Source organism: Zalophus californianus, chromosome 7 (assembly GCF_009762305.2).
Source record: "Zalophus californianus isolate mZalCal1 chromosome 7, mZalCal1.pri.v2, whole genome shotgun sequence".
NCBI classification, from domain to species: Eukaryota; Metazoa; Chordata; class Mammalia; order Carnivora; family Otariidae; genus Zalophus; species Zalophus californianus.
The window spans coordinates 45,476,229-45,501,274 of record NC_045601.1 but is presented as its reverse complement, the minus strand read 5'-3'; the positions used below and the strand labels follow the sequence as shown (position 1 = coordinate 45,501,274).

Below are 25,046 nucleotides of genomic sequence, written 5' to 3'. Positions count from 1 at the left end.
TATTTAGCCTATCACCTGGCACATGGTAACTGTTCAAATGCTTGTTCAACTGAATTGAGCAGGGGAAGTGGGAAGATAAAGATGCTTTAGGAGGGAAGGAGAACCCATATGAAGAGGTTTGGGAAGAGGAGACAGAAGGCACAATATGGATGATGTATTCTGGGCTACTTTTGAATAGAAATATGCCTAAGAGGAAGGGGGTGAAGATGGAGGCAGATGGAGGAATGAAGGCAGTTTCAGGGCGAGGGTTCTATTTTCTTTGTTAAACAGGTGGTTGGACAGAGGGCACATTGGTGAACATGATGGCAGTGAAGAAACACATAGAATATATTTGTTGGAAAATAAATGCACATTTTAAATACAAAGATCCTAGACACATTTTATTCTAGGACATGCCATCTCTTAAGGATGCTTTCATATGCTTGAAATTCTTTTTCGAGGCAAAATTTTAGATACACGTGTAGCATTTTCTCTGCATATGTGTGCAAATGCTTGTGCCTGAAGATCCTTGCCTTCCTGCCAGGCTGCAGACCTGCCACCAGAGCTGGGATCGGTCATTGTGATACTGCTGTTAGTGGAGTCCAGTGAAACATGACTTATGGCAAGGCTGCTTGCAGCGTGGGAAGAGTAACTGTAAATCATCTTGAGAAAGGCAGATTTTGTGTTAGTCTCTTGCTTACAAAGAATAACATAGCATTTGGGAAAGAATGTGCAACACAGGATCCCATAGTTAGATATTAAAATAACAATAATCTCCACAGCTGGCAAATATTTACCAAATGTGGTTGCATAGACAGGGATGAATGTGATCCAAGCTATGAAATAAATGAGCATGCCAAATGTTATGAATTTGGCTTCATTGTAATGCTCAGGTAATTTCCTGCCTTTGAAGGCAAAGATGAAGCAAATGAAGGCCAGGATGGCAATATAGCCCAGCATTGTGCCAAATGCAAGCACAGATCCCTCCTCGCATTCCAGGATGATGACTCTGGGCAAGGAGACGTTCTCTTCCACAGCAGGTGCTGCAAAGATCAGCCAGATGGTGCAAATGACAACCTGGATACCTGTGCAAGTGAAGATGATGAGGATGGGTTTATAAAGGCACTTCAGGAAGTTTTGCAACTTGGGATCGAAGCTGAAGGCTAGCAGAATTTTCAGGGACTTCATCAAAATGCAGGAGATGCAGAGAGTGAAGCTCACACCAAATAATGTCTGCCTGGTTTTACACGTGAAGTCTTGTGGTTCTCCAATGAAGAAGCCCGTGCTGGCGAAGTTGAGGAAATGACAGAGAAGGATCACATAGCAGACCAGCAATCCCCCGGATGATTTCACAATGGGTGTGTTCAGGTTTCTTGTAAATATTATGCCAATGGCCAGAACAAACAGGATTCCTAGTAGGGAGAGGGACAGGAGCAGTATAGCCAAGGAGTCATTCCAGTTAAGATACTCCACTTCCTTTTCAAAGCACCTTGTGCTCCTTACAGGGGCCCAGTGAGTTTCGTTGTTGCATAAAAGGCAGTGATCCATGTCTAAAAGACAGAGGAGATTCAGTTACATTGCAAACAGTTAAACCAGGTGATTGTCCACAATGATGCTACAAATGAGACTCCTTAGTTATGGTCCCGAGGAGAAAAGGGATGGTCATATTGGTTACTTACTGAAATAAAGCATGCACAGAACCCAAAAGAAGTCAAGAGAGAAAGTGTGAGGGTGAGGGAAGAAAAAGAGGGGAAGAAAAAGGAAAGAAAAAGCCAGCTGGGTCTGTGAGTCTTTAGGAAATCAATGTATTCAGGATAGATACTAGCCTCTTAGAAACTTGCTATTCAAACTCTATTAAGAAGAAGGGCTTTGGAATTGGACTCATCTCAAGTCCCTTTCTCTATCACCTATGATTCCCATAATCTTGAATAAGTAAATTGAACTTTCTATTTCCAAATCTTTAAAAAAATTTTAAAAAGACTCTGCCTCACTGGGGTTCTGCATTCAGTGACAGAATAAATATAAAATGCTTTGCATGGAGCGTTACACACAGTAGACACTCAATGTAGTGAGAACTGCTATTATAAATAAGGAAGCAGTTCTTTTAAAAGCAGAGAAAATATGGCTGAGTCACCCTAAAAGCTCTCTAAAAATGAGATAACGCAAGATTGTAACCAGTGACAGTGAATGAAGAATTAAAGTTAATTTTTTTTTTTGTCTGGAGATCAGTAAAATTGAGTCTCTCACACAGGCAATGATAAGCTTGGAAGTGTTTCTGCTGATTCTGATGGCAGGGCCGCATGAAGAGCTGATACCAGAGCAGAGTCTCTGGGAGTGTGATTGCATTTGCTCTCCAGTCTTGCCCCCTAAAGATGGGGTCCCATCTCTTGCCAGAAGCCCCTCTCTGGGCAACCATCTGAGAACACTCCACAGTGCCCATTCGATTTTATATGGGGCCCGTGTTCTCTTCTTCGTTAACCTCAAAGTCAGGTTGTGTGTCTGTGTATACACTTCATTACCTCTCCAGCCTCTTCCTCTTTCTAAGCCCTGTTTCCCTACAAACATCCATTCTTCTCTGTTCTCCCTTGCCACTGCTAGCATGTGCTATCTTCTTCACATGTTTGGTGAACATTCAATGACTTGTTTCTGTACAAGAGTTGTGCCCTGGAGACATAGAGAACAATAGAAGAGAATGTCCTTTTAGATCACCCTAAATCCTTGCTTTTCCTCCAAAGGAAAGGCAGTCTTCTACACTTGTTCTTTCCCTGGTTATCCAAAGACAACCCCAAATTATTTTTGAAAACTCATGTACATCTTTATGGGAAATAAACACTACATACTCTCTCGTTTTTATTTATCCCACTTGTCAGACAGCTGCTAGACACCATATTACCTGGAAAATCCAACCCCGCTCCCCCAATACCTAATTATTTACACAGCGGAGCCCATCTCAGGTTGGGACAAGTGGCATTTTTGTGAGATAATGACCGAGCATGACTATTGGAATATTAACATTGCGATACATTCCCCTTGGAGCCAGTGAGAAAAAAGAGTAAGCATTTGAGAATTGTTCCAGTTCTCGGGTTCTCAGCTGGTATAGATGAAGAGGGATGCAACAGTAAACAAGGGAACATGATGCCTTTAAAGTAGGCTTAACTCCAGGGAAAGTGCTGATAGCTCCTATTAAGACCCTGAAGGCTGCTGACCTTATTCTTGTTCTTTAATTTGTATATTTTGCTCTGATCTTGTAAAATTGTTAAAGATAGGTTTGTCAAGCAATCAGTAGCATCTCATCTATGTCAATGGTTCATCCCTTCCTTTCACAGAAGGTTCTTTTTAGGCTTTACTGTTGCTTCTTGGTAGGAATAATGAGATCTCCAGGGTATGCACACCTCTGGATTTCTATCATGCTCTGTTTAGCTAATTCAGCATTTATTTATTTATAGTTACTGTGCCCCAGTTACAAGGCAGGCATGTCTATGTGGGGGATTCATGGACAAAAATTGACAGAATTCACGTGGTTTTGAGAGATGCTAGAGAGGAAGTCCAGTTGAGGGGGTGACAACTTCCCTTGGAAGTAAAGTTACTTTTATATCTCTATTATGTATTGGTTATACATCTGCTGATATAATGGAGCAAATTCCAAGATCAAATGAAATTTCACTGGTATTTAATCTAGCAGGATGAAATGCCTCCTTTTTTAATGGAAAAAAAATAAAACAAAATAGGATTCATGTAAAAAAAAATCAGCCTAGGAGAAATGGTTCAGGTGTGTCACTGTACATGTTGTAGTGATTATAATTACCTGTCTGGTTACTGTAGTGATTTTCAGGACAGTTCACACATTCATAGCAGCAGATATGTTGGCTTCTTGTAGTTTTTTTCATTTGTCCAGGACTGCATTCCTTGGAGCATTTAGATTGAATTTGCTGCAAAGTGAAAGAAATCTCAAATAGATTTTTAAAAGATTTACCTTAAGTAACCTTGACTTAATTAATTAATTTATTTTTAAAAGATTTTATTTATTTATTAGAGAGAGAGAGAGCACACGCAGGGGGGAGGGTTAGAGAGAGAGGGAGAAGCAGACTTCTTGCTGAGCAGGGAGCCCGATGCGGGACTCGAGCCTAGGACCCCGGGATCATGACCTGAGCTGAAGGCAGACACTTAACTGACTGAGCCACCCAGGTCCTCCAAACTTGACTTAATTTAAAGATACATTTACTAAATAGTATTTTGGTCTCTTTAAAAAAAATAGCAAACAGGATTGTTTTGTCATCTGGAGGAATGTGAACAAGTTTAAAAAACAGAAAATATTTCAGATGGTGAAACTGCCTTAGGAAGAAGTAGTTTTTGTTGCATTAATAACGTCTGTAAGCAAATAAGGGAAATTAACTCTTTCAGAAAATCCCTAGTAGAGGGACAGATGTGTAATGACGGAACAAAAGAAGAAGACAATGGCTTGGAAATTTCCAATCTTGGGTTGTATAAAGAGTTCAACTATACAAGAAAATAGTAACTTATTGGGCTTTTATATTCTTTAGAAGAAGGTTATTAATCATGCTGTCCAAGGACTCTGCCCAGTCTAATCTTCAAAAACAAAACAGTAGAGGGACACCTGGGTGGCTCAGCTGGTTAAACGTCCATCTGACTCTTGATTTCGGCTCAGGTCATCATCTCATGGTCGTGAGATCAAGCCCCGCGTCAGGCTCTTCGCCCAGTGGGGAGTCTGCTTGAGATTCTCTCTCTCCCTGTCCCTCTGCACCTCCTCCCACTGTCTCACACACACACACTCTTTCTCCCCCAATAAATAAATAAATAAATAAATAAATAAATAAATAAATAAGTACAATCTTTTAAAAAAACAGTGGAAATTTTGAATTTAGAACCATTGAAGTATTAGTGAAAAAGGCAACCCTAGATATATAAATAATATTTTAAAAATCCTGAGAATTTAGGTTATAATTGTGCGTGTCACAATGTGAATCATATGTAGCATCCTATTTTTATGAAGGCCTTTCCAATTTAAATAATAATTCTTTGCACTTCAGCTGTGCTTTTTTTCCATTCACAGTCCCTATCTCGTGGCATATCTTGTGAAATAAATCTCTTATTATCTCACTCTTACCTTTGGGAAACAAAAGCAAAATGGGTAAATGAGGGTTTGTCTAGATTCTCTTAATAGGTATTCCTGAGCCAGGAACATAATCCAAGGACTAAGCTAACTTGTCTTTTCTCTGGGAGATGAAAATGGTATGGCTGAGAGAGAAAAGTAGCCAAGATTTGGTAGCCCTGCATCCACAAGCAGTGGCTTTCTTCTTCTCAACACAGTTATATCCTGATCTGGGTTTTCAGCAGGCAGGACATCATTAGGGGATAAAAGGGAGACCTTCTCTCTCCCTCCACCCCTAAGAGACAGCAAAGACATTCTAAAGTCTGGTATTAATAACTTTGGGATATCAAAAGATTTAGGATTATCTGATGTTTTGGACTATGGGTTTGAAAGTGAAACTTAGATTGGATAGAAAATGTGACAAGGTTTTTCCATGAGCCGCTAAAAGGAAATGGCCATTTATTGAGATGAAGGTAGGTTTGGGAGCTCAGTTTTGGAGGTACTGAGTCAAGAGGACTATTGGACACCCAGGTGGAGATGTCAATTACACAGTCGTATATTTATTTGGGTTGAAATTTAGAAGATAAAAACCTGGGAGTCATCTGCCTTCTATATAATGAATGACATTATTTAAATCCACGAGTCCAGATGAGATCGCTAAGGAAAAGTGCAGACACAGGAGAGGAGCAGTTCTGAGCTCTGGGTATGCCAATATTTATAGGCAGCTGGAATGATGAGGAAGCAGCAAAAGAGACTAAGAAGGAGTGGCCAGAGACAGAGGAAGAAAATTAAGGGAGCATGGTGTTGTGGAAACAAAGAAAGAAAGCATCTTACAGAGAGAACAATTAACCAGTAAGTGAAGTAAGATGATGTTTGGATTTATTAACATTGGTGAACTGGATAGAAAGAATTCAAGAGAATTATGGGAGGAGAGAAATTGGGGCCATTGAGTGTATTTAAATTTTTCAAGGACTTTTGCTATAAAGAGAAATAAAGGATTGGGCAGTATATAGAAGGAGAAATGGCGGATCAATGGAGTTTCTTTCCTTTTTTTTGAAGATGAAAGGAATAACAGCATATTTATGTCATCATGTAGATAGTGGAGAAAAGAAAATACTTGAGGACACGGGAGAGAATGGAGAATCGCCGAGCAGTACCATCGAGTAGGCGGTAAGTGGTTGGGATCCAGAGGTCAAGGGAGGAGCTGACCTTGGCCAGGAACACATTCCACCCACAGTGCCGGAAGGAAGGCGGATGTGGCAGCAGGGCGACACTGCCGTTCTCTTCTGATTTTTTCAGTTTTGTTAGTGACATAGGAAGCAAGGTCAACTGAAAGTGGAAACTGGGAAGCTGTGTTGGAGTCAGAGGAGAGAAGAAAAATCATGGAATAGCTATCTAGGAAGGTGGGTGAGTTAATGGACTAGGGTAATAGTCTGATTGTCCAGCACCATTAAGGGCCCACTGGAGGTTAGAGATCATGAATTTAAAGTGAAAATAGTCAACAAGGTGTTTTTATTTTTGTTTTTGTTTTGCCAAGTTCAGCTATATAGGGGCCATATTGAATAGGCAGAGAGTTGAATTTAACCAGGATTATGCTTCGGTCAAATGAGGATGATGAAGAGAGCTTGTACAAGGGAGGGAGGCACAAGTTGACCAGAGAATTTGAGGAGGGAAGTTTGGGACAGTAAACAGGCAGGGTCATTGGAGGTTCTGGTGGGACTTTTGCAACTGAGGTACTCATTTGATTTGAATGCTATAAAGCAGGCTACCACAAAATTACCTTAAGATTTCTGAACTCGTTTTTTGTTTCTTGGTCTGTGATGATAAAGACATCATTCTTCAGATCATATTGTGCCATCTTGGTGATAGTCATGTGGCCATCGATCTCCTTCCAGAGAACAACGTCATATCCAGTATTCATATCCCCATTGGCATCAAAATGAAATGAATTCCCTTCATCAGTGAATGTCACATTTTTTAGTACATCAAGTAACTATAAAATATAAAAATAGAAACAAACACTAATAGAAATATGTATCCATTATCCCGATTATGACACTGCCTTCTAAGGAATATCACTTAAGAGGTAGAAAAAAGACATTCTGGATCAATGAGTGTGGTAACTAGTTGAGAAGGTTCTTAACTATCTGGCAACAATTTGAGAATTCTAGCCTTATTTCTGCCAAAGTCTTGCTCTGTAAATTTGAGGAATCAAGCTAATGTTTATGGAGGGCAGCTTCTCTAGATTATCAAACTGCGATCTGAGCATCTTCTTTTTCCACGTTATAGAATTTCAAGATGGGTCCTATGGGACAGTTGCCTGGGCTCTAATCCTGGTTTTATATCTCATTAGTGATGTGGTCTTGACACTTACAGTTTCTTTCTAGGCCTCAGCTTCCCCATCTGTAAAATGAAGTAAATGAAACCTACCTTATAGGGCCATTGTTAAGGATTAAATGTAATTAAACATGTAAAGAGTTTAGCCCAGTATCGGGTACAGATTAAGATTAGTAAAAGTTTGATTAATATCTATTAATACTGTTAATTAGCTAATAGAGATATTGTACAAATAAATAAAAATACTTTGAGTCTATCAATTAATGATGCCACCTGACATTCATATATTACTTGCTAATACTCAGAAGTGTGATATCCTTCTATCCCGTAACAATTCAGTGAAACACACTGAGCAAGGATCATCTTCCTCTTTTCTTAGATGAGCACCACCAGCCAAGGGGTAAAGGGCCTTATATGGGAACACACATTTTGACTTTCAGGTCTTTCCATTGCATCTAACAATATATTAATTCAATATCTTCTTATTTTTTCCTTCTGACTCAAAAGCAGTCATCAGTGTGTCTTCTGGAGCTATAGAATCCATTCTTTCCTTCTAGTTACAATTGTGGATCCTTGGCCAAGCCTGAGTGGGTAATCTGAGCCAGTGGTTATTATGCTCACCAGCCCCACAGTGAGGGCTAGGGGGACAGAGGTACAAATGTGGGAGACAGTCCAGTGACAACAGCACCCTGTTCTCGGGGTGTCTCCCCACCAGAGAAGATGAGCTGGTGGGTGGAAGGTACTGCTGGTGCTTGCCCTCTAAATCCGTACTTTATTACTCCATTTGGTGGGAAGTATGGATCTTATTATCTCCAGTGGTTTTCAAATCTGTTGCAGTGATTGAGTGTCTAGTAAAGTGACCTCTAAATTCTATTTCCAATGTAATTCATAAAGTGATTATTTTTTAGCTTGAGAGGAAAGAAATGCAGTGAAAAATTACTTGTCTTGTTACCCACTTTATACAGTAAGAACTTGCATGCAATGCAGCTAGGACAGGAAGTGTTTTACTGACAAATAGGGCAGCTGTATTGAGTTTGTGCTGCAGAGGAAGAACACTGGACTGGGGGAGAGGAACACCCTGCCCCACCATTAACCTGATATATGTTCACAGCTAAGTAAATACCCTCTCGAACATGCTGGGCCTACTCCTCTAAGTCTATGAGGCTTGTGTTGTGTGCAAAATCTGTGGAATGGGCCAGACATTACTCTATTTGAATAGAATTATTCTATTCCTTCACAGTTGATCTTTTATGAATGTTTCTTTCCTTCAATTTTGTCATTAGAACATAGAAAATCCAGTTACACTTTAAGGTAAATATATTAGTTACGATATCAAGTCAGTGACCAAATGTCACTTCAGTAAAATCTCTAAGCAACGTATACTGATTTTATTATATTATGTCCCCACAGATTTCTTAGTTCTTTTAATGAATGTTAAATTGATTAGTATTACTTTAAAGAAGCAGGATATCAGATCTAACAGGGTGGAATTAACACACAAAAGCTTTTCCCAGCAATTGCCTGGAAGAAAAAATATGATGGGAACAAAAATTAAAAAAAGGAAGGAAGAACCTACCGTCAATGTTTCCACCTCTACCTGTGTGCTGCAATATTTTCTCTTCCTTCCTTCAGCAGTTCACACACATGAGCCCCAGAAAACTCACTTCTTTAGGGAGCGGATCCTCTTCAACTCTCGAGTTTGGAACTATAATTTCCACCTGGCTTTTCCTGCACTTAATTAGGTTTTCCAGGGTAAAGTCCTGACACATACCCGTTCTGTAAATAGTGATAACACTGTATGATGTACATAAACTAGCGTAACTGTATGCTTGTCCTCACAGGAGAGACGGTAGAGGCAAACAAAACAGTGCCTTCCTGACCTGGTAAGTAAGACAGAACATTTGCTCTGGGTTAAGGTAAGTTTTTGAACATCGGTGCTGTGGTTATGAAGCTATCAAAGGCTTTTTCTGTCAATTGTTTATTTATTTTTTTCATGGAGACTCTGAAAGTCACTGTGAATTAACACCATAAATCTTAAACAGTGGGATTTGCATTTCCACGATTATAGCATTCACCCTGTGAAGGGCAATGACCTGTTTTTTGAGAACGCAAGGCCAGGAGGCCACACTACTTAAGCTGTTGTGGTTAATGTTGTTTTCCTTTTCCCCTGACTTCTCGGATGTCCATGACATCTCCCTAATGAAACTGTGCTGGTGAGTAAATTCGAGGCACAGAGGACATGGCCTTGTTTCTCTGTCTGGTGCCCAACCCATGTCTTTTCCTTTCAGGAAGTTTTCTATGCTGTAGCGGAAAGCACCCTGGACTAAGGCTGGGATAGTCTCACGGTTAACTGTGTGGGTGACTGTGGGCCAGACCCTAATTGTGGAGGTCCCCTCCATCTCTAATCAGCTGCAAGTCTTGGTCACCAGTAACATTTCCTCTTGCCACTTCTTTAGGATGGAGTGTAAGGAGTGTGAACCTGTGGACCTACTAGAATATTATGGAGATTAGAGGTGATATATGTCAATGCCTACTATAGTAGACCTTAAAAATTATTAGCTCTTGGGGTGCCTGTGTGGCTCAGTCAGTTAAGCTTCTGCCTTCGGCTAGGTCATGATCCTGGGGTCCTGGGATTGAGCCCTGGTTTGGACTCCCTCTTCCTCTGCCCCTCCCTCCTGCTCATGCTCTCTCTCTCACTCACAGTCTCTCAAATGAATGAATAAATAAAATCTTTAAAAAACATATTAGTTATTAGTCTCTTTATCACTGCAAAATCACTATCTTCTCAGCCCATGTCTCTTCTGACTTTTGGACTAGTATCTGACTGCCATTGCTACACTTGAATGTCTCAGAAACTCTTTGAATTCAACATCTCCAAAGCAGAAAGTTTCATACACACCAGACCTCTACTCTTGTCTCTTTCCATCTCAACAAATGGTACCAATTGTCCAAATGTGGAATCACTTGCAACATCTTTGCTTCTCTTTGTCTGTCACCCTTTACACCCAATCTATCTCCAGATCCTCCTCATCCTTCCTCTTAAACATCCATGTATGCATGTCTCCATGCTCATTGTCACACACAGTACTTGTAGTACTTGTACCTGGAGTATAAGCCATCCTTATTTTATGCCTAGATTACCAAATTGGTCCCTCTGCCTCTAGTGTTGTGTCCCTCTAGTCAGTGCACACCACAGTAGAACTGCTATTTCTGCAGTGGAAAGCAGATCACGAGACTTTCCTGTCTGAAAATATCTTTAATTGCCTCCCCTTTGCTCTGTCAAGTCCAAACCTTTAAACAGAGTTTGCAGACTTTCTACTGAAAGGATGTCCCTGTACCAGTAGTATCAGCATCACCTGATACACCCGAGAGAGTGTTAGAAGGACAGACTTTCAGGTATCCCCCCACTCTGGCTGAATTAGCATATACATGGTAATAAGATTCCCAGGCAATTCAACTGCACATCAAAATTTGAGATGCTGTGATTGATTGGGCCCTAATGATGGATGCTTCACTAATCTCTCTACTTTCATTTACCTGTAGTTTCCACAAAAAACTCTGATTCTTTGGCACTATTTTCTTATCTCTGAAGATGCCATGTTTTCTCTCCCTTCTCAGAGTATTTCTGTCCTGGCTAACTCCTACCCAACCATCATATTCTCCTGAGATGTCATGATCTTTGGAGAATATTCTCTGAATTGTTAATACTGGATTGGTTACCCTCGGTTGTGTGCTTCTCTGCCGTTTTGTGTCGCTATGAAACATAGTAATGCATCTTTCTGCATTGTAATCAGCTCCTTAATTGTTTGACTGTATACACCAATAGAGAGATGACTCCTTTAGGAAGAGAATTGTCTTGTTTTCCAGAATATTTCCAGCACTCAACACAATGCCTGGAACATTGAGACATCCAATAAATATTTGCTAAATCAATGTATGAATTAGAAATTTGGCTATTAGACATCCTGTCATCCCACATACATCACTTACTACTTTCTACCTCATCATAAGTAAAGGAAACAAAAACGCCCAAATCACGGTCCCAACCGGGAGGTGGTATCCTCATGCACATCAGAGTAACATTAAAAGTCTGTTGAAGTAAAACAGTTCTGATTGCGCCATTCCTGAATACTGCTCACAGATGTCATCAAATATGGCGCCAGAGTAAGAGTGATCCCCCCCAAAAAAAACTCCTTTAAAGTTATTTGAATGTAAAATTATTTAGAAAGTAATATTTAAATATGAGTGAATTTTACCAGGGGTCCAAATAATCTTTAGGAATGTATCTTTGATTAGTGATCCTAAGTGTTGCTGATCTTTTAAATTTAAAGTGTATGGAGATTTCTTCATAAAAAGACAATTGTCTGCATTATTTGTCCCACTGAATCTGGCACAGATGTGGTTCACTCACATTGTGATCAAAGGAGCAAACCACTCACATATTCCTCCTTTCCAATCTGTTTTCGTTTGTTTCTAGATAACCAGGCTCCCAGGGGGAATAAAGAACAACCACAGGCTCCTACTGTTTAAATAAAACATTTTAGAAGACTCTGCTTAGATTATACTTTCTCAAGTCTTTTCCTCAGAATGTTTGAGATTTATTATTTAAAATACTTTCCCAGATCTTTAGTGGATAAATAGCTCTATTTGTATTTCTCTTTCCTTATGAGCCTCCTTGTGTCTCCCCCCCTTTATCCTATCTGTCTCCAGGAATGTTTAATTTCTCTCTATCACTCCTTCTCAACATCTCATTCTTAAAATTTTGTGTGGTGGTTTCATTATTGTGTTTCACTTAATTTATAGTTTTTACCAATCCCTCATTAAAATTTTACATTACAAAGAGTGTGCTTTCAAACAGACATCTTAAAATAGCTAGACACAAGTGTATATGTTTTAAAAAGATAGTTTTAATTTAAAAAAAACTTCATCTTTAGTCTTCCGTCTTCATTAGGTTTTTTGCCTTGCATTTACAAAACTAGCTTTAAAATGAGCAATTTGAAACACCCTGTGACTGTCACATGATCCACCCAAATGTAAGCTGATGACCTCAGACCCTGGAGCTTGTGTTTGTGTTTAAAATAAAAATGACAAAAGTAGACATAGCCTGTCCTGGATACTCATGTATATGGTAAGAATTAAGTCTTATTTCCTTTCACCTTCTTTTTCCTTTACACATTTATAATAAATATATTTTTGGAACATAATTCTGCATCAAGACAGACAAGTTTTGTCTCTGAGTACACACTATTGAGAAATCTGTTTTAATGAGTAAAATTTATCATCATAAAGCAACATTTTGCTTTTAAATGCCTTGTTTATCGGCATTTAAAAAGCACAGTGGAAAATTTTTACTAGAAAGGGTCACATTAAGCTTGAATTTGAGTTTCTACAAACTAATCAAAGCAAAGGCTTCCTTTACCCACAATTTGTGGCTCATTTCAACCTGAAATATCATAGGAATTATTATGATTGATCTCACAACGTTCATTTGAGGAAGACTGGAGTCCTAGGAAAGACTGTCCTAAGAGTTGCAGCTGAAGGCTTTGAAGACTATAAACTACCAGAGACACCACGAAAAACAAAGGGCATAGAGGCAGAAGACCCAGACTAGAGTCATATTTCTAGTACTTTCTAGCTTTAGTTTCCTCATTGATAATATTTAGTGATAATAAAAAGGACCATTAAACATGCCCGGTCTTGTGTTTGTCAAGAGCACTAAAAGAGATAATTCATATGAAGCATTGAAAAACTATAAGATCAGATACAAATCCATAAACTCATGGAAAATACTTCTGTCAACTGGATCTTCTTGGAAAATAAAAGAACACCACTTCCGTGGGTCAGTGTAGTAGTAGCGAAGGCAAAATAACACTCTATTATCCTCAAGAACAAAGAGCTAATGATAGAAATGCAGGTTATTCACTGAAGGTATCTACTTACAAAAGGAATACAATTAAGAGCAGTTAATATAAATATTTGCAAATCAACTCAAGGCAAAAAATGACGGTAGGGGAATTTTCTTGGATGTGTGAGTTAGTACCTCCCATGGTTGAAAGGCGTTGGGGTTCTGACAGTCTCGAGCTTGGCAGAGATCCCGAATGGCATGACCAAGGGCACGCACCGCAAGCTGGATACTGTGAACAAGTCCCGGTTCGGTGTAATCCCACAGGAAATCATTTCTCAGGGAGAAGTTCCTTTCTATATCCTCGTTAGCCTTGTAGGCTAAAGTCCCCTGAGAATTGTTGGAAATGCATTGACTCAAATCACTGTCCTTGACATACGCACAGGCTGACAAGAGCATGGCATATTCATGTAAGGGCTTGTTATTCTCACTGGGAAATATATGCAGATTTTGAAGAAAGGAATGGAAAGAAGACATATTCCCTCTTCTAAAGGTAAACCCCACAACCTTGCCAATCCTTTTAACGTTGGGAATGGTGGTAATCTTGGTGGCCGTTGACCAATTATCACTAGCAATCCAGATCTTATTTATATTCCTTTCTATAGCCTTACTGAAGAGCTTGAAAACATGGAATTGCCTCAGAAATACCACAATGACATTAACTTGGGCTTCTGCTATGATTTTCTCAAGTGTCTCATTGATCCTGACCTCGATGGTATTATCTGAGAGGAAGGCTGGGAGAACTTCTTTGAAAGCTATGCACACGTTATTTGCTGCAGTCTGAACTGTGAAAGTGTTGAGGGCCAGTCGTCCGTAGTCATCATCTGTGGCTATGATGCCAATCCAGTTCCATCCAGATTTCTGAATCAGGTGGGCCATTGCTTTAGTTTGATAGAAGTCACTGGGCACAGTCCGTAAAAATGAAGGAAAGCGAATTTTGTCACTTAGGATTTCTGCAGTTGATTCATAACTCACCTGGAAATTGATAGACTTTTTAGTTATGGTGTTGAGGAACTCTAGGTGGCTGTTCAGACTCTCCTTCATTTCGGTGAATTTCTGTAATCTTTTCCTAAATTCTCTGGTCCTTTACATTCTTCCCCTTCAATGAACTTCTACTTTATAAATAGCTTAAATCGTGACATTTAGTACCTGGTGACTCTTTAGAGTCATTGTTCTTCAATCACTTCATGTTGTGTATAGTACAAGGACTCTGAAGTTTCAGGCTCTACCTTCTGTCTCCAGCTACACTTCTGTATCCAGTTACATCTATCTTATATCTCAGGCCAAGGCCAATAGTGAATATTATTTAAATACTTAGAGATAAATACGGGAAAAACGCAGCTGGTCAAATAGGCAAAATGCATTTTGGGACACCTGGTATATTCAACATTTTGTCTAACTGACAACTTTGCTGATTTTTTATTCTAGGTAAAATAAATCATCCAGCCAAATAATCATCTAGTCTAGGGGTCAGCACCAGATATAAAATATTTTAAGCTTTGTTGGTCACATATGGTCTCTGTCATATATACATATATATATGTATACAGATATACATTTATATATATGGTATTTTTTTGTTACAACCTTTTAAAAAATGTAAAGACCATTCTTACTTGACAGCTTAAGAGCTTGAGAGCCACATTTGATCTACATGCTATAGTTTTGTGACTCCTGATGTACTTAAACAAGCATCAGGATTTTGGGAGACCTACCTAATATGTGAAAAGCTCTGCTTGATTTACAGCTCTGGGGATTTTATTCTAGGGGGAATGATTACCTTCTACACTGTGTCACTTGCTCAGTGATTGTTTTTTCCACTATTTATAGCAGCCACCTGGTATGGTGGAAAGACAGTAGGCTTTGGAGTCAGACAAACATTCAGAATCCTGACTTCAGTAAATTTGGTAAAGCTAGTATTTCCTTACCCGTGAAATGATAGGATTCTTATGAAGATTCAAGGAAAAAATTTAAATGGATATTGGCACATGGTGGACATGTGCCGAAACCTTAGTTCCCTGACATTGCTACGCAGACCTACATTTTATACCTGGCATTGCTGGGTTCATCTACATTTGACACCTGGGCTTCATTAAAATCAGTGTCCCCTGCGGAGAGTTCCCTTTCCTTTTGTTTTGTCTAGTGTTGTCAGTCATGGAAATGACATTTTTACATGACATAATCATTGTTAAAAATAGTCTACTTTTCTTACTTATCACCTAACCAGCCTTATACGGAATCTAGAAAATTTGAGCCAAAGCCTTATCTCTGAGCTATTTGGGGGAGTAATTCTTTTGTTTTGTCATTTTGGATATAAACTTTTTTTTTAATTAACTTCACGAGGCTATATAATGGAACTCTTAGAGTCTCAGAGATGCTGAATGACCAGCCCTTGCTTATCTCTGCAAATGCACCTCTTGCTGCACTCCTTTCTCTACACCTGATCTAGCTATGTTGACCTTTTGTTATTCTTCGGCATTTCAACTTTGTACTCACTGTTTTCACAGCGTAGAGACTGTCCTCTCCTCCCCATCTTCCCTGGGTTGTCCCTTCTCGTTTGAGTTTCAGGAAGTGTTCATTGCCCTGCATGTCCCCTTACCGCTCAGTCTCTCTTCAGTTTCCTTCATAGCACCCAACTGATGTTATTTCAGAAACAAGGCCTTTGAGGCAGAGATTTTAGTCTTATCTGAATCCTGCTGAGAACCTTCAGAAACTCGATCTGATGGATTGAGGGGCGACTGTCTTCCCTTAGTGTTCTGTCCCCTATACTATCCAGAATAGGGCACCATGCCCTCTTTGACTGAAGAGAAAGAAAGGTTAAAGTAAAAGCAACTCCCTAACTGGTTTCCCGGGTTACCCTGATCCTCTCATAATAAAGAATATGCTAAAAAAACAGCGTTGGCAGTAAGGCAAAACCCACCTGTGGCATGAGCTGTAAATTCAGCATCCTGGAGACAGCCATCGTTATTTCTGAGTAGCCAGCACCTATGACAGCCTTAACTCGTGGCATGTAGCTGGAATAGTCACACTTAAACTCCACGATTTCTCTGGAGCAGTTGAGCTTAGACAGAAACCTCAGAGTGGCGGCCATTGCCACTGTGACTTCGGTACAGGTGTCATAGATCTCGTACCCCAGTGTGACTCCAGATAGTAGTGGTGAATTGTTGATCATCTCAATGCTGTGAATCATGGCAAGAGCTTGAAGAAAAATTGATATTTCAAAGCTGTTGGGAAACAAGGTTTGTTTGGTTTTTTTTTAAGAAAATCAGAACATAACTCTTCTATAGACATGATGATAACTCATTTTATTCACACCTCTGCCTTACAATAGACAATTTCTTGATCAGTAAAGCTTACCTCTTAAAGGGTAAACTTCACTAAACTCCATTTATTTAAAAATAGTTCTTGATGGAAACCTTTCTAAAGGGTATATAGTTTCTCAGATGGAGTCTGTGGAACAGGATTTAACTTTTTCTTGACTAATTTTGGGATCATTTGAATACTCAGTTTCGTATTCTGCAGTATGAAGATGTATCTGATTCGTGCTCCTTTTTATAGTTAGTTATCACCATTTCATTGCTGTCCATTTTATATCTACTCCTTAGACTCACTAGCCTGGCTTATTTTTTTTTTTTTTTTGGATTCTAAACTATTGTGGTTGGAAACAAGATTAATAAGACTCTTAAGAATCACATATAAAACAGGCTGTGGGTATAAGCTCAGTAGCTTTCTCCTAGATAAAGTGCACTATTTTAGTTATGAAACATAGCTATTTCCTCTTTTGATGGGTTTTCCCAGTTGACTTCTTGACTTGTGATTACTTCAGGGCACTGAGTTGTTTGGTTACTGATTTACTGTTAAGTTCATGTCATCCACCACCGTATACAAAAGGTTGCAAACAGTACCTAATATAGTAGAGATTCAAATGTTTTTTAAATGAATAAAGGGGAATATTATTATTATTTTAAATTCCAGTACAGTTAACATGCAGTGTTATATTACTTTCTGGTGTACAATATAGAGATTAGAAAATTCCATATATTACTCAGTGCTCAATATAAGTATACTCTTAATCCTCTTCACTTATTTCAGCTATCCGCCTGCCCACCTTCCCTCTGTTAGCCATCAGTTTGTTCTCTATAGTGAAGAGTCTTCTTTTTGGTTTTCTTTTTATTTTTCCTTTGTTCATTTTGTTTCCTAAGTGGGTGAAACCATATGGTGTTTGTCTTTCTCTGAGTTATTTCACTTAGCATTATACTGCCTAGATTCATCCATGTTGTTGCAAATGGCAAGATTTCATTCTGTTTTATGGCTGAATAATATTCCACCACACCACATCTTCTTTATCCATTCATAGAGGAGGATATTATTGTTCAGGGTTTTGATATTTTTAAGTGTCCTTTTAGTTCACTGAATTATGATAAATTAAAGTATTTTAATAATATTATTTGTCATTGGATACTATCTAAAAGTGAAGTTGGGCAAATCAGCATTAAGTTTTTAATTTAAAGAAAGAAAAAAGTTAATGTAATGAATCATAATAAAAATAATACATTGTATAACAATTAAAACGTATATTTTCAGGGTCCCCCCATGTTAGCTCCATGAGAGTCTAAACCTCTTTGGTGTATTCACTTCTGTATCCCAGTGCCTAGAATAGGGCCTAGTTAATGTAGGCACTTAATAAAGAGTTGTTTGATGCTGAATGAATACTGTTTCTCTTAAGGAGTGTCAATAAGGTGAAAGGATGTTCAAGTCAGTGATTTTTTTTTTCAGAATAAATTTGTTTATTAGATTTTCATATTTTCCATCCTTAACTGTTGGCCTATAATTGTGGGCCTCAAATCTGCAGTCATTCTTTGGGTACCAATTTAGTGCTCTGAAAATCTTCATTATTTATCTTGAGGCATTTGCTGGTATTCCTGATAACCAACATTTAAGAAGACAGTAGCTCAAACCTCCCAACTTCTAGGGTGAATGACAGGAAGGAATGTTAGTGTGATGTGGAATCACATTTTATCTGACAGCATTCTTAGAGGAGTTGGTAAATACTTTTTGATAAACAAAGAAAAAAGGGAGGGGGAACGAGAAGGTTAAATTTACACACAAAATCATCAAGATAGAAAGCAGGATTTCTGAGGGGAAGGAAGCATGGTGATCACATTTGCCATAGCAACAGAAGCCGATGCTGCCTGTATCCCCAAGTTATCCGGGCCCTTATTTTACAAAAGAGAAAACTGGAAACTGGAATTCAACGAGTTTAAGTGATTTGCCTAAGTCTACAAAATGAGTTTGTTCCCAGACTGAAATTAGAATTCAAATATCCTGCTCTCCTTAAAGAAAATCCATTTGTAACATCCTCTGCCCAGCTTTACTTTTCCATAGTACACTGTGCCATGTCTCTTCTACAGTCAAACTTTCAGTGGAAAGTGTTCATCAAAGAAGAAGAAACACATTAAGTTGAAGTAAGGCCTTAATTTATCATGAAAGAATTTGATTATTTCGAGAATGAAATGAATGCAGCATTGACAAAAATGCTAGTGTAGAGAGAAATTTTAAATGTAGCCCAGTTTAAACAAAACACTAAATAATACATTCATATTTAAAACAAAATGCATGTTGTGGGGGACATGAACATGAACAATACATAATATAAATAGATAATGTAATATAAATTCAAATTCATTAATATTAATATATAATAAATATATATAATAGAAATAGAAATGTGCTGTGTACGTTTGTTGTGGACAAGCTACAGTGTCTCCTAGTTGGTTTTCTCAAGTGACTTCAGGGTTTGTTTGTTTTTAGGCAAAATCTAAATATGTATATTAAGGGAAAGCATTCACTGCCTCTGCACTTAGCGGTTGATTATACATACAGGGCTGATACATTTCTCTTTTAAGGAAGGATTGCAAGACTAACTATATGCAACTTAAAAATATATGAGTTTAAATTTTATTAAAATAATTTAGATGTTAATACAAGTGAATGCTTACATGCCTTAGTCTCATAGTACAATCTGGAAATCTAAATGTGTTCTTTGAGACTTTACTCACCCAACACACTTCTGGATTTCTGGTCGTCTGGGATAGTCTTCTGAGGACAGCATTTTTTCATGAATGGCAAATAAACCTCCGATCGTGATATGTCCTGGAGAAGTGGCAGCCACAAAGTCATCAGGGGTCTGGCAAGGCGGGGAAGTAGCAAGAGTACTCCCAAAGCAGGTCATTGGTATGATCAATAGTGCCATGCTTCAATTTCATTTGTTCCGTTCATGTGAGTTCTTAGGAATCACTAAGCTCACAGAGTGCCAACAACATGGTTTCTATTTCACCTGTAAACACCATGTAAGGTATAGGGCAGTGTCAAAGGCTGGAAACATTCAGTTTTCAGGTGCTTGATGATAGTCAAAACAGTTCTTCACCAATAAGAACATATCAGACTCTAACATTCCATTGTTGGAGATGAACACTAGCAGTCATGCTACGAAAAAAGTCAGAATTAGAAACACAGGTCCTCGCTGGGATAGTTCTCTTTTACTTCACTGATATGCCCAGGGTTTTGGGTCATATTGCCATTTCTTTTAAAGTAGAATATACAGTCTTCAAGAGGGAGCAGTTTGGGAAAGTCTTCCCACTTCAGCAATGAACAGTTTTGCATTTCCAAAGTATTTGGAAATTTCCTTGTATTCAAGGCCCAAAAGCTTCAGTGTCTTTTATAAACTGTTTAGAAAAATAGCATTCTGCTTTTATTTCTCCAGTAAAGCTCCATTTAAAAAAAAAAAGAAAGAAACTCAGTTAAGTCTAAGTATTTATCACTCTCAGTATACATGTGTTAGAAATAAGTAGTTTTGGTGATAACGGGCAAAATTAAAATTGAGACAAAACTTACCTGATAGTGTTTGGTTTTGAACAAGATAGTGTTTGTTTTTGACGACCTGTCACAGATCGTCGACATTGCCACAGTGTGTGGGTTTTATTTTTACAAATTTGGAATGAATTTTAGTCTACATGTTCTTAAATGCTTAGGAATCTGAACTAATGTGATTTAATGGATTTCAGGGATAGATACACCTCAGTGACTTAGGAACCATTAAGAAAAAGTTAAAAATTTTTAACTTTCCTTTTTAAAATCAATCTTTTCCAGACATTGGATTAGGAAGGAATATATCATGGGCAGGCAGTTCCAAACCCCATACAGCCAGGTTGTTGATGGGTCGCAGACATGTTTAGAGGAATTTTGGAAGATAAAAGAATACAATGGCTATTACAGTGTTTTCCAAAATCTAGATTAGCCTTAGGTTCCATTGACACGTGGAGTTACACCAGCCAAAAAGTGGAGAGGTCACAGCTCTTCACACAGTGTCCAATGTTCCTTAAGTCTTACGTTTTACCATTGGCAGGATTTCTCTTAGGATGCAAACCAGTTAACTTCGGTTGTTTGGAAAGTTTAATATACATGGGTTTGAAGTCTCTTCAAATGTATAGTAATTGCATTTTGCCCCTCTTAATCTTATTATTCATTTGTGTATATATATATATGTGTGCAATGGATATATTTGTTTTTATCAATGTATTTTTTTTTTTTTTTTTTTTTTGCTCAGGTAACCTGCAAGTTCTGCTGTAGTTACAAATTCAAACATGATTTTGGCAAAAATATAATAAAAAATAGTAAGTTCAGATCATCGTCCAGCAAAAGTATATAATAGGTACTAAATAACTCAGAGTGATTCTGAAGGTATGACCCTCCTGTGACCCTATTGCTCAAACCTGACATTTATTTGAAAAATCAGTGACAAAGTTGGACCAATGATTTCTCTTAGGTTGCAATTTTAACAATATTTAGGGACTTTGTTATCTGATAAAAATTAAAGATAAATCACATTTTCTTATTTTACTAAATATAATCAAAGTTGGAAAATCTGTTTCTATAAAGGAGCCTTCTAAAGGTGTGAAAAAAGGGTTTTGCAAGCCCTTGTCCTATAAAATGCAGTGTTATGTGGCAGAAAGAGCCCAGACTTTGGAATCTGACAGACTGGTTGGCTCTGCCCACCACTTAGCATGTGACCATGAATGAGCTACTACGCTTTTCTGAACAATAATTTTCTAATTTATAAAATAGATAGGCCATTCTTTCTCATAGGTACATTTTGAGACTTGAACTGAACTGATTTCTAAAGATCCTGTATTCTAATAGGCATTCAATAATTAACTCCTGTCTTAGTCCATTAGGACTGCTATAACAAAAATACCGTAAACTGGGTGGCCTATAATTAACACACATTTATCTCACAGTTCTTGAGGCTGGGAAGTCCAAGATCATGGAACTGTCAGGTTCAATATCTGGTGAGATCCTGCTATAAATCTCCTGTGGTAGAAGAGGCCAGGGAGCTTTCTTGAAGCTGCTTTTATAAGGGCATTAATCCCACTTGGGAGGGCTCTGCCCTCATGATGTAATCACATCCCCAAATCCCCACCTCCCAATACCACAACCTTTGGGGTTCCATTTCATTATGTAAATTTCCGGAAGACACAAAACATTCAGAACATAGCAGCTCCCACCTTCCCCTTCCCAAAACCAAACTGAAAGTTATCAATTCTTAAATTTGGAGTGCTTTCTACAGTTGGCATTGCCCAGAGCTCTTTCTCAAACACCATAAATGCATGCCTGGTTGTAGTGATGATGCTTGTAATAGTACCCCTGGTTGGTTATTGTCTCCCTGGAAGGTAAATCATTATTGAGTTAGGCTTGAAGGAAGATACAGAGTCTATTAATTACTTCAGAATTCTACTGGACATGTTCTCTTCCCAGTTGTAGTTTCTGTCATTTTCAGGGTATAATTTTGGACTAGGGACAGCACTTTTAGCCATAATTTTGAATCTAAAGTTATTCCATATTTTCTGCTATTTAAAAGCACTTGCAGGAACGCCTGGGTGGCTCAGTCAGTTAAGCGTCTGCCTTCGGCTCAGGTCATGATCCTGGAGTCCTGGGATCGAGTCCCACATCGGGCTCCTGGCCCAGCGGAGAGTCTGCTTCTCTACCTGCTTGTGTTCTCTCTCTCTCTCTCTCTCTCTCTCTTGTCAAGTAAATAAATAAATAAGTAAATCTTTAAAAAAAATACAAACACTTGCTTATGTTTGACATGTCATGACGGCACTGTGACTATTCCAAAAGATCTTTTTTTAAAACAACAGTTTCTGAAGGATAAAAACTCTTGAAGAAAGTTTGAGAGATGAATTACTGATGGCAGTAGTTCTTTCCTCCTTTTGATCTCAAGGTTCTGTGTTTCTTTGTAACTCTCTTGATGTGAAGTGCTATCTGGTTAATATTATTTAAAGGGAATAGTGTGGAAGTGATCGCACCACCCACATATTCTCGTAGAGACACCATTGCCCTGCTTGGACAAGTACAGTAGGGACTTATACTCAGTGAGTAGGGATGCTCTGTCCTGTCCTCATTTGTCTGTAGCACTGATGATGGACTGACCCCCACCCCCACCCCCAAAGCTCAGAGGCTGCTGTGAAGACTGGGTCAAGCTGGAAATGGCCCTCTGGGACCTGAGGCTCACAGTATGGCATCAGCACTCTAAGAAACTTCTAGTCAGTAAGTTTGACACCTGTCAGCTCTTAGCATGTGAGCTTCCTCTCCTGCTACCATAGCTTTCCACCCGCCCACCCCAACTCCACAGCCCTCTTTCATGCTTCATTACATTTCATACTAATAATGACACCACAGTGCTATTTGCATCTGCAATGAGATCTTAAAAACAGAACCATCTTCGGGGCGCCTGGGTGGCTCAGTTGGTTAAACCGCTGCCTTCAGCTCAGGTCATGATCCCAGGGTCCTGGGATCGAGCCCCACATCGGGCTCCCTGCTCATGCAGGAAGCCTGCTTCTCCCTCTGCCTGCCGCTCCCCCTGCTTGTGTTCTCTCCCCCCCCCCCCCCCGCTCTCTCTCTCTCTCTGTGTCAAATAAATAAAATCTTTAAAAAAAAAAAGAACCATCTTCAAAATTAAAGGAATCAATTTTAAACAGTGGATTTCGGTTATCTGTGAGAGGAATTGCAGGGAGGTCCAGCATGGCAGGGGTTTGTGGGGGGACTTCTGGACCACACTAGCCAGGCAGTGACTGCACACAGAGCCAGCCTGACGGAACAGCTCAGCGTACTCACCCTGAAAGGAAAGAAGCCCACCCCAATGTTATGCAGGTAGATGCCAGTATCTACAGCCTGGGGGCGAAGACAAACAGAGTTTAAGAGTTCTGATCCATTAGTCCACATTGTCTATCGCTGGTAGTTGTTTTTTTTTTTCCCCCAGGGCTGCACAAACAAGAATATATTTAGCTACAACAAGCAGGTATTCAAAGCACAATACCAAAATGACATTTATTTGATCAACATGAAATTTGAGTGGTTTTTTATGTTCCCTGTGTGCTTCTCTTTCACAAGAATCCCTTATCAATTGGTTGTAACAGGAGATTGCAGCCTTAGGAACACAACGCTCAGGGCTGAGCCAGGAATCCAATGATTAGGCGCTTTCAACTGGCATCTATTGTGCTAATGTCTTTCATGTTTACTTTTCTTACTGTTTCCTCATTTTTTGTGTGCTTAACTATTATCTCTTCAACTAGATGGACACTTTCTGTAGGGCTGAGATAGGGTTTGATAGGTCTTTGTACATCTCATAATTTATTGTCTTTCTGAAAAAATACAGTTTTGTGAGGTATTTAGCAACATTTCAAGTGTATTGCTCAGTTTGATCTTTTTAACAAGTCATCAATAAGCTCATAGCAGATGAGCCTCAGTAAGCTAATCTGAGCTAGAGTACATACTAGATATGATCAGCATTTTTATAGTCTATTATTATCATTCACGTGCAAAAATCAAAATACCAATTCATATTGCATAAACAGCAGGGAGTGCTAGATGAATACCATTGTTCTGTAAATCACAGAGTTCAGTAAAACTTCAGCGAAGGGTAAAATTACATGGCAAAGGCCTAAGTCCCCAATGAACCCCACTGACTGCAGAGCTAAGCAATTTATTTCATTTAGTTGGACTTCTAATAGATCAATAAGATCAGAGATGGTTCTTAGCAAGGTTATAAAATAACAGTCAAATTTTGGTCCTCTTAACAATCTTTCCCCTGTCAGTTCCCTGTTCCCCTGTATTTACCCACCTTGTCTCGTATTTCCTCACTGCGCTATCGCATATTGAGTTGTCACTTACGCTGCAACACTTCTGTTCCATCCTACATCATCTTCTCTGCTGTACGGCTGTCTGTAATTAAAATTTCTCTCCTAGCGTTTTTTTTTTTCCATTTCATATATAGTTTTAACATTAGGTCTCTAACTTCCTTTAATATGAAACGTAAGAGATATTATCCTACTTAGGGCATCCCTGGAGGTCTGTGGATGGAGTTCAGGGAAATCTATGAATCCCTTAAAATTGTGTACAAATTTTGAGTGAACATGCATATGTGGATTATTCTGGGGAGAGCATTCGGTGCTTTTATCAGATCATCAAATGGATCTGTTACCCCCAGGAAAATTAAAAACACTGTCTATTCGATTTAAGCCTTGCTTCCCAGGAAACCCAGGAATGTTTTCTGAGATAATGATCCTTCCTTTGTTGCTACCCATTCGTAACTCGAACCATCCTCACTGGTCTTCCACCAACAGCTTCATCATTTGCTTGATACACGTCACCATTTAATAT

General features: G+C 38.9%; 1 protein-coding gene across 3 annotated transcripts; it reads right to left on the bottom strand.

Annotated features, from left to right (window-relative positions):
- Positions 1-414: 414 nt before the first annotated feature.
- On the bottom strand, positions 415-19,581 carry GPRC6A (G protein-coupled receptor class C group 6 member A). Of its 3 annotated transcripts, none has more exons than XM_027603590.1 (6): positions 19,388-19,581; positions 16,249-16,552; positions 13,467-14,303; positions 6,870-7,082; positions 3,785-3,908; positions 415-1,529 (listed from the first exon to the last, which is right to left on the bottom strand). In XM_027603590.1, exons 1-6 carry the CDS (start codon positions 19,579-19,581, stop codon positions 415-417), a joined length of 2,787 nt encoding a protein of 928 aa, XP_027459391.1. The 3 variants fall into 3 exon arrangements, with proteins under 3 accessions (XP_027459391.1, XP_027459393.1, XP_027459392.1); XM_027603592.1 differs by having other exon boundaries at positions 13,992-14,303; XM_027603591.1 differs by lacking the exon at positions 6,870-7,082.
- Between the last annotated feature and the right edge of the window lie 5,465 nt (positions 19,582-25,046).

Bases quoted from the DNA above. Each gene is read 5' to 3' on its own strand.
- GPRC6A (XM_027603590.1), bottom strand. From the start codon at position 19,581: ATGGCACTATTGATCATACCAATGACCTGCTTTGGGAGTACTCTTGCT. The intron at 14,304-16,248 runs GTGGGTTTTGCC...ATCAATTTCCAG, and splicing joins ATTTACAGCTCATGCCACAG to GTGAGTTATGAATCAACTGC. The intron at 3,909-6,869 runs GTAATTTTGTGG...TTCACTTTGCAG, and splicing joins ACGAGTTCAGAAATCTTAAG to CAAATTCAATCTAAATGCTC.